The following is a 10,000-nucleotide window of genomic DNA, read 5'->3' as shown; positions in this document are numbered from 1 at the left end:
TATATATATATATATGTGTGTGTGTGTGTGTGTGTGCGTCGTGTGCGTGTGCGCGCAGAAGTATACACACTAAACCATATTTTGAGTATGTATGTGATATGATGGTATATATATATATATATATATATATATATATATATATATATATATATATATATATATATATATAGCATATATATATAATATATATACATATATATATATATATATATATATATATATATATAGATATATATGACGTGTGTGCAGAAGTATATGCACTAATTATACGTAGGTATATGAATGGGAAGAATAATATCAATTACATACTGAATTATAATTTAAAGCATTATATATATATATATATATTATATATATATATATATATATATATATATATATATATATATATATGTATATATATATATATATATATATATATATTATATATATATATATATATATATATATATATATATGCTCCTTAGAGTGTGTGCCATAATGATGGAATACCTACGACCAAAAAAGTCACATTGGGAGCGCCCAAAAGCTTCTTCACCTTTACACGGGTCATCACACAGCCAGGCAGAAGCATTACAAGCTAAAATAATAATAATAAAAAAATAATAATAATATTCTGTGTGCCTGACATATACAAAATGAAAAACGGAAAAATAAATATAAAGTCAGCAGTCCAGTGATATTACTAATTGCCTTCTAAATCTATGATCTAATGCAGGAAAGAGTAAAAAAAAATCTCCAAGTACAATTCATTGATCTAAGTCAATCTCCTAGGCATTTCTGGGTATCTTGTCTGGTTCTTGTATGATGTTTTTTTTTCTCAGCGCTATTTTTTTCTGGTTGCTGTTGTTGTTGTTGCTGTTGTTGTGGGTTGTCTTTTTTTTTTTTTTTTACTTACCGTCTTAGCGATTAGCAGGTCCATGAACCGGCAGGGGCGAGGTGGTGACGCCGGCTGGATAGGGCAAGATTTGAAATACCCTTTTAGAATAAGCTCTACATCAAAGGCCGCTAACCAAAATTTTGAAAAATATCATCCTACAAATCCCCACTGTTTCTTTCTCTCTTTTTTTTTTACTGGTGACAAATTTTTAAAAATAATCTGTTCTCTTCTAAACTACTACGGGCGTGTAGGTTAGGGTCTCTAAAAAATATATAGATATAAATATATAAGGTCATGATGTTTTATATAAGGTCGTGCTTGCGGGCGCGTAATGAAAGTCCAGAAGGGGGCGGGGCGGGGGAAGAGGGGGAGATACAGAAAAAAAAAATAATAGAGTACAGAGGTTTTCGACGCCTTTTGTCATTTTAACATTATGAACTTGCATATCAGAATTCCCTTCCGGGAACTTACAGCTATTCTCTGAAGCATATTTTATCAATCCATTCTCAAGATATGAGCGTAACAAACAGACAGACACAGACAGACAGACAGACAGACATACAAGCAGACAAAACATATAGATACATGAAAATGGAACAGCTATATAGAGACTTAAAGATGCCGGAACCATGGATTATTTTAAGCCTGAGAACTAGATTCGATCCTGTGATCCTATGTGGTAAGCGAACATCTATCCTTCTATCTAGCTATCTGTCATCATTATCATTATCATTATCATCATCTCATCATCATCATCATCACCACCACCACCATCATCATATCACCAAATCACCATATCTCCTCTTTCTAAAAGAGACATTCTCGTGGACCTAAGAGATCATTGTCATTACCGGGTAGTACTTTGGGAACAGGAGTCGGGGTGACGGAGTGGGGGCGGGGTCGGGGTAGCGTTGGTATGGAACTATGAAGGTAGTGCCCAAAACTGACCATCCTACAAGTGCCACATAGCTTTAATATATATATATAGAAATATATTTATACAGTATGAACATTTGAAAACAGCCTACGGAGTGAGAGAAATGAGGAAGATCAAATAGAACAGCAAAAACAGTCAGTGAGAGTGAGAGAGAGAAAGAGAAGACCACAAGGGGGCGTTCCGGTACCTTTAAGTCACTACTAGGGCATCGAGCAAAAGTTGTCTACTGACCATAGCGAAGGTGTGGCCGTCCTCGGCTTGCTCTTGCATGGCGGCCTCCAGGGCGGCTGCGTGCTCCATCTCCCACTGCTTCTTCTGCTCCTTCAGCTTCTCCTTTAGTTTCTCCCGGTGCTTGTCCGACCTGGAGGCGTAGTTGACGAGGGCGAACTCGAGCAGCGCTCCGAAGACGAAGGTCAGGCAGACGCCCGTCCACACGTCGATGGCCTGCGGGAGAAGAGCGGGGCGTTAGGTTGGCTCCTGGGGAGGGAGGGAGGGAGGGAGGGAGTTCCCAGCGTCGTTGTTATTGACTCGTCAACAGGAGATATTGTCAGTATGTTTCACTTTTATGATACAAATTGAGCTTTTGAATGAATGATTCTTCATAAGTATGTTTGCAGTATCACCACATCATGACAACAGTTCTACGGCACAATCCGACGGTTTCCAGAAGCATTGTGCGGGCTTATGTATACGTCACTTGACAGCTCTCTATCTATGAATGTAGTATGCATCATATGTCAGAAGGGAATACGAACACTGTGCATATTTCATTAAGATAAGAATGACTAAATGCGTACTTAGTAGAATGAAATTCCAGTGGGTTGCAGATCATTGCCTGGTTAGGGGGATGACAGGAATAGGTCTGACTAGCATGCAGCCATAGGCAGGATACGGACTGATATATCAGTAAAATGGTAGTTTAAAGCCATAACATAGCAGGTTGTCATTTACTGAAAGCGGAACGTCTATAAGGGCTTGATTTAAAGACTAAATATTAAACTAATGGCGTTTCTAAGAGATGCATAAGTAGGGTAAAAACAGGCGAGCGATGCCACTGCGGATTTTTATTTTTTATTTTTTTATTTTTTTTCTACGTACGGACGACGGATTTTAATGACCAGGTTTTGGGCTACGGGGATCTTCGGTCGAGCGAGTTTCATCATTTTCCCCCGACACCGAACGATTCGGGTACTCGTTTCATTTCGTGTGGCGTCGTTGACCTCGGCACTCGCGACGCCAGTCTTTCGTTTCTCTCCTAGAGACCCTCAGCAACCTGCATTTGGTCCGTTCACTAAACCATCAGGTCTTGTTATCCAGTATTTTGGACTTCGGTTTGGTCAGAGGGGGCCATGAGTTATGCATTCATTATGTTATTTTGCATGCCAAAAAGGTATAACGAAGGTCTACATATCTAAGGTACTGTGTTTTGTATGAAATAGATTAATTCGCAGCATGCTGATCTGTTGCTTGGATTAGTTGCTTGGAGAACAGTAGTTGCAAGAATCATGAATGCCGAAATACCCTATTTTCCCTGAAATGTCTTATATAATGTGGGAAGCCTTTTAAACTGCTGTTGATTTTTTAGTACCCCTTTGAGGAAGCCAAGCATTGCGGCAATGAAGACGAACAACAAATTCAATTTTCGGTTCAACCATTGGAATTTGTTTTGAATGTGATACTGAGGAGTAAAAGTATAAATATAAGCTAAAAAGAAGTAATGCTTACTTCAAGGTTTATTGTTTTCCATAGGTCCAAAGTGACGTCACTGATCACAGTGAGCATTGTTATAAAGGCTACTCAGTCCCTTCTGAGTTTCCGGTTGATTTAGATAGTTAAAAAAGAATATTGAATTTATCTTTAATGAAAGATGCTTATGAGTTTGTAAAAGAGCTTCCATGGGCTGGAAGGAGCATTCAGGGTTCTTCAAATGACGTCTTCAATTCATATATGTCAACGCCGATGTGAGAAGCATTATGAGGTAGTATATATGCCATTGATATAAAGCGCATAATCATTGCCTATGAGATGAAGCTGGCATGGCCCATACTTAAAATCCAAATGACGGACTTACCAACCCTCGTATCATGTAGAGATTCAGGCCCCTCCCCCTGCCTGTAGTCAATGAAACTTGAGCATCGTTTTATAAAGATTCGATACGATCTTCGGTTCAACAGTCCCCTTAAAAATTTCGAGAGCTGACGTATGTATATGTGGGCTTAAGATTCTGTCTGAGAATTGTGGGACGTGTTCTTGAAGTTCTGTAGGAGCAGCTCGAACTCTTGTTAAAAACAATTGCGAACGCGGATAGTAGAGAAAAAACGTAAAGAGATTGTTCGTGTCTATACTCTGTTTTTTTCCATCTGTCCACCAGCGTGAGGTGTTTGCGTATGGTAACACTGCGTCCCGGACTGTAGATAGTTACATTAAACTTACATTCAACAATAATAATAACCTTATTTCGAATATTAACGGTGTAATTCGCATTCGCATACTGTAAATTATTAAAACACTTTTCAGTTGCAAATGTACACCCAGATATCCTTTTATTTACCTAAAACTCACACCATGCGTAACTATTTAAAGCCCTGGACGCAGTGTTACCATGCGAAAACACCACAGGCGGATGGACAGATGGAAAAAAACAGAGTATAGTTGAAGAACCTCGATGTAAAAATTCCCGTTCGGTCCGTCTATCTGTTTCTATTGTTGCGTCTTCGGACAAAGCTTCCTTTGCATTTAAGGGGAGTCAGAAATAATGTCCTTATTTTGAAAAAAAAAATTAAGATATTTCCGAAACACCAAAGGATTTTGAAACCAATAATATAATGTTTACGGACACGAGTTGATATCGCAATTCATTGAGCATTCGCAATGCTTATACGTATAAAGCTCATTAATATGATGGGCTTTTTTTTTTAAGTTCAAGGTAACAGGTATACGGGACTGGGTTATATATATATATATATATATATATATATATATATATATATATATATATATATATATATATATATATATATATATATATATAGCAAAATTAAACAGAACCTCTTTCATACAGTGGTATATGAAACAGATAATTTGATTATTTTATCTTGTTTATACTTTATTTTTACTCTTCCTTTTCTCAGTTCTGGAAATAATGATTCAGATCCTTGTTAAATGAAGTCAGAAAAATCACCACCTCTACTGTTTTGTTATAGTAAACTGTATAAAAACGATTACAAAACATGGATGATGACACTGCCTTCACCAAAATGAATGAACCTGCAAAGATAGGAGTATTTATTAACTGGTATTAATGTCCTCCAGATTGTTTGTCAAATAATTCCTTATCATTCATTGCAGATGCCGATGGTGTCACTTTGGAGGGTAATAGACAATTTGGTATGTCCAGCTGGTAGATATAATTGACAGATCCAGTAGACGTTGGTAAACAGTGGCATAGTTTGGATCTACCGGCAATGGGTGACATTGGGGCCCCCGAGCTAAGAACGTAAGTAGTTATCGTAATACTTCAGTGATCATTGTTTCTGTATAGCTCTTGTTTCTGGTAACATTCGTGTTTCATATGTGGTGTTGCAAAGACCATGGTTATCAATCGCAAAGAAGGCCAGAATTGCAGTTGTAGTTGACCGACTGGCAACGATTTTCGTTACTAATTGTTCATCTGACTGACCATCATGATCCTCAAAACAGTTACTGATTAACTGGGTGATCGTAGTGACTCTCATAACACTTATTTTTTAACTGACTGACCCATAACACTTAATTCTGAACTGACTAATCGTAATGATTCTCGTAACTATGATTAACTGAATAACTAATGATTCTCATAACACTTGATTATCTTCAATGATTCCGATGACTAAACGTAGTGATTCTCGTAAGACTTATATTTATTGTATTTTATTTTATATTTTCCGTAGTCAATTTAAAGAACAAAGATAACGAATTCACTCGGTAATTAAAAGTCAATAGAAATTGTGGCATAGTTACAGGGTTACAGGTACAAAAAAAAAAACCCTTATCACATTTCTGGGCCAAAACGGCTTCATTTTAGCACTACTGCAAAAAAGGGAATTGGTGATAATTTCGGAGATACTGCCCAAAGAAAAATCACCCCCATGGAAAAGTGAAAAATGTGTTCATTGCCTCTTGAATCGTTTCCCAAACTGCAAAGGGTGTTATGTGGCTAAGAATCTTCTCGGAATGGCGATTTATGGGAGATTGATGTCGTGTCAATAATAGCTCGAAGTGATGAATGAGTGGAATAACTGGAAAATAATGATAATCTATTTGTTTATTTATGCACAGCTTGTTGTGTGTCCGAGGGAGGTACAAATCTCTCTCTCTCTCTCTCTCTCTCTCTCTCTCTCTCTCTCTCTCTCTCTCTCTGAGATGAGAACATTTGCACAATCATTCTTTCTCCTTTCATTCAGTTACTATGGCTCGCTCGTTGATGACCTAATTTAGCTTTCTTTAATAAACACAGAAATAAGAGGGACTTGACGTAAACGCCAGGTCACGTAAATCTCTCAATGAGGATTTAAACAAGAACCAGAAAGCAGTTTCATGAAATCGTGGTAATTTGATGCTCACGGCTGAGATTATTTTCCCAGTCGCTTTTTATGCTTCGTCATATAAGCTTTCAGCATTTTGCAAATCCGCCTTTAATCTTGTTTTTTCACTTATGAGTTTCTGATGAAGATTCCGTTTTTTTTTACCTTTAACAGGGACTATCTTCCATGTTTCTTTTTTTCTTTTCCGGTCAATAACCTCTGAAGATGAAAGCGGAATCAAAGAGAGAACTTAGTGATACGATAGCTTTAAGATCGAAAGACAATACAAACTTCCTTACGTTAACACATTATCAGCAATGACTATACTGACAAGTACGCTTATCTTGACATCGCTGTATGGGGAGCCTTCAAGTATTACAATCTCTTCTCCATCTCCAGGGTATCCGGAATTTTATAATAATGGAATGGGGGCTAGATACCATCCCTGTTCCGTGAAGAAAGCGTGTGCTAAGGAATTTGGGGAATTCAACAGTGCAGCGCATTCTTTTTGCAGTTTAATTATTCGCCGATAGAATGCATTAGTCTGGGGACATTTATCAATTTGCTTGTACTAACATCAGCCAATTAGTTTTGGTGATAAGCTGCTTTCATTTTCTTATTTTTATTTTTTTTTTACCGGCCTTTTTTTCATTGTGTAAACACTTATCTTAATGTCAGGTTTCAGCAGGTATCAGTCGTATCCTTGATTTCGGACAAAAGCGTCTTGAACAAGAAAGATAAACCTGATTTGCTGTTGTGCCTCTAAATAACGGCTAAGATTAAGTCTGCAGCTTTGGATAAGAACGGTTAGCGCTGTTCGACCATCTCGATTAACAATGTGGAATTACACTATTTGGTCGTATCCTTTCTCCTCTCGTCTTCTTTGCGGTGTTTTAAAGTGAGGACCTTCCCCAAGCTCGAAGACAGAACTTAGATAACGAAAGCACCAAAAACCCTACTTTTTTGGTTTACAGCAAGTCCCCCACCTCCTTCAATAATAGGATATTAAGTTAAACAATTTATACACTTCCCCTCAAAAAAAAAAAAAAAAAAAAAAAAATCGTAGCTTTGCTACATGTTTTTCAGTCAGTGTACTTCGAATTGAGTCGTGTCGTACCTCGCGTTAGGAAATATCCATCGATCCAACAGCTTTAATTATTGGTTGTAAAAAAAAATCCTATCGAATCCTGTGTGGTGTTCCAAACGAGGCATGAACGAACAGTGTCAGAATGACTTCATGAATTTTAACGTTTTATATTTTAAAAACCATCAGTTTACAATGTCATTATTCCCCAAGTCATGTAGTGCGTATGGGAGTATAAAGGCGCTAAGTTGTGGAATCTAATAGGATTATTTAGGAACGCCGCACCGCAGCTTCAGCGCTATTCAGCAAGCAAATAAAGCAGCCTGGCTTTATGTAGGATCCACTACTGCTTTTCCTTAAAGCACAGAGTCACAAGATGAGTCGGTAACCCTGGAAATTTAATCTTCATTTATTTGGTAACTTACTCTTCTCTGTAGCTTGACTCGAATGAACGTAAATATACTTTTCATTATTTCAGAAATATGATGCTGCATAAGAGTTCATTTTCATGGTTAGTATACTTTTTCCCAAAAGTGAAATTAATTTCCCATGATAACAAAAAATGTAAAGATAAGGAGATAGATAGATAGAAAACTTCCAACGTCTTCCTGCACAACAATTCCTGCACAACAACTTACCTTCTTCGTTTTGCCTTTTTTCTCAAAGCTTCCAATTCTAACTTTCTTTGCCTTTGTTTTTCCTCCGTGCCTATCGATTCCCGAGGCTTACAATTAAGGAACGGGGACGAGGAAAGGCGAAGAGTGCTTCCAATTAAAGATAACATCATATCTTGGCACAGATCCCAAGGAATAAATGTCAGACAGAGTCTCTGAATTATGACCCCCATCCTAAATGAAACCTCTTCAAGCGGTATGATTCGTTAAGATGTTGTTTGGAGTCTTGATCCTCCCACGCTTTTCTTAGTTTCTGGTGGACGTTTGACAGTAGCATTAGTAGTAGTAGTAGTATCGGTCAGGATTTGTCTTTGAAACGGCTCCTTAAAACTAGCAAGTTTTGTAATAGTATTAGTAGGGATGTGGCTTTGAAACGGCCCCTTAACGCCCCTGCTAGATGCGTCTATTACAGTAGCCTAGCACTTTGGTGGGGGTCTTTGCATCGGCTCACCCTTTCCAACTTCAGTTGTTGTCTGTATTTCCCAATTCATCTCAGGCCTCTTCGACCCTAGATGTCCTCTTTAAAGTACAATTCCTTTCGGGATAGGCCTATGGAGGCCTTATAACAGAGCCGAATAGTCTGTTATTGCAACTTTATTTGACAAACATCGCGTTGAGCTGGAAAGTATTTGTCCTATTCTCACGCGCGACTTTATGTCCCCCACATAATTACTTAACATAAATGGACACATACCTGGAAATTAAATTTTTTTTTCTTTTCCAAAAAGCAGTTCATAATTCCGGCGTTCCAAAAACCACTCCGTTGATTATTTTCATACAAGACAAAGCAATTAACGTGTTCCAGTAACGATCACTGTCATTTCTGAAGTTCCAAATACCTGGACCTGGGATTATTAGTGACATAATCTCTCTCTCTCTCTCTCTCTCTCTCTCTCTCTCTCTCTCTCTCTCTCTCTCTCTGCGGAAGAGGATTTCCCATTTTTGACAAGGTTTTTGAATTTTTTTTAATTCGTATATTGAAGTGTGCATTTTTAAAAACAGACACTATTAATTTTTTCAGTTTAATTATTCTTTTGAAAACCGAACTCTCTCTCTCTCTCTCTCTCTCTCTCTCTCTCTCTCTCTCTCTCTCTCTCTCTCTCTCTCAGCGGAAGAGGATTTCCCTTTTTCGACTAGGTTTTTTGAATTTCTGTATATTCGTATATATTGCAGTTTGCATTTTTTAAAAACAGACTATTAATTTTGTCAGTGTAATTATTTTGAAAACCGAGCTCTGTATTGAATATTATTGACGACAATTCAGTATTTATGTCAAACTGACGCCCAGTAAATTACGAAAAGGCTTTAGCAGCCACCAGACAAGCATTGTTGATTTTTTTAGATTAGATCGTCGCTTGAAAGCCGAGAAATACGATTGTGTTTAAAATGATCAAATGCAATATGAAAAACTGAACATAAATTTGAGAAACTTCTGCAATATAGTTATCACACAGATTTATTTAGGAAGCCCGAAGGCCCAAAAATTGTTGATTTTTAAACGAGATCGGTGCTTGAATTCTGAAGGTTTCAATCTTTTCTATTTACCAAATAAAGTCCAGAGGCTTTGGAAGTAATGGAATGGACGCAATGTTAATTTTTATGTTAATTGGGTCGTCGGTATAAGATTTCATAAACTTCATACATTGCCTATCAAGAAGTTAGTGATAACGCTTAGACTCTATGTTTTAATGGCGCATGGATCCTGAGACAGCAGAGTCATCTAGCGTGCGGAATTTCAGTCCTTTTATTTTCGAAGAAAGGACCAGCTGAATCCAGCGTCCACGACTCTAGTTAGTTTTCTGCAAAAGAAAACTATTGGGATGGCTTTGTCTGTCCGTCCTCAGATCTTAAAAACTACTGAGG

General features: G+C 37.5%; 1 protein-coding gene and 1 long non-coding RNA gene across 7 annotated transcripts in view; one reads left to right on the top strand and one right to left on the bottom strand.

Moving 5' to 3' along the window:
* LOC135200900 (uncharacterized) overlaps positions 1-10,000 on the top strand; it is a 486,387-nt gene that overhangs the window by 144,951 nt on the left and 331,436 nt on the right. Inside the window, exon 2 of the long non-coding RNA XR_010311393.1 lies at positions 5,166-5,313. This is a non-coding gene — a long non-coding RNA (uncharacterized LOC135200900). The remainder of the gene's footprint in view (positions 1-5,165; positions 5,314-10,000) is intronic.
* Positions 1-10,000, bottom strand: part of LOC135200898 (glutamate-gated chloride channel-like) — a 292,745-nt gene that overhangs the window by 8,434 nt on the left and 274,311 nt on the right. For 4 of the 6 annotated variants that reach the window (XM_064229646.1, XM_064229648.1, XM_064229645.1 and 1 more), the window contains 2 exons: positions 2,049-2,261; positions 899-952 (listed from right to left, as the gene is read on the bottom strand). In XM_064229646.1, coding sequence (XP_064085716.1) covers positions 899-952; positions 2,049-2,261 — 267 coding nt within the window. The remainder of the gene's footprint in view (positions 1-898; positions 953-2,048; positions 2,262-10,000) is intronic. The other 2 variants (XM_064229650.1, XM_064229649.1) reach the window with 1 other exon arrangement.

The sequence above is a fragment of the Macrobrachium nipponense genome, chromosome 27 (genome assembly GCF_015104395.2).
Source record: "Macrobrachium nipponense isolate FS-2020 chromosome 27, ASM1510439v2, whole genome shotgun sequence".
Taxonomy (NCBI): domain Eukaryota; kingdom Metazoa; phylum Arthropoda; class Malacostraca; order Decapoda; family Palaemonidae; genus Macrobrachium; species Macrobrachium nipponense.
The sequence above is the reverse complement of the archived record's forward strand: the minus strand, read 5'-3'. Positions and strand labels throughout refer to the sequence as shown.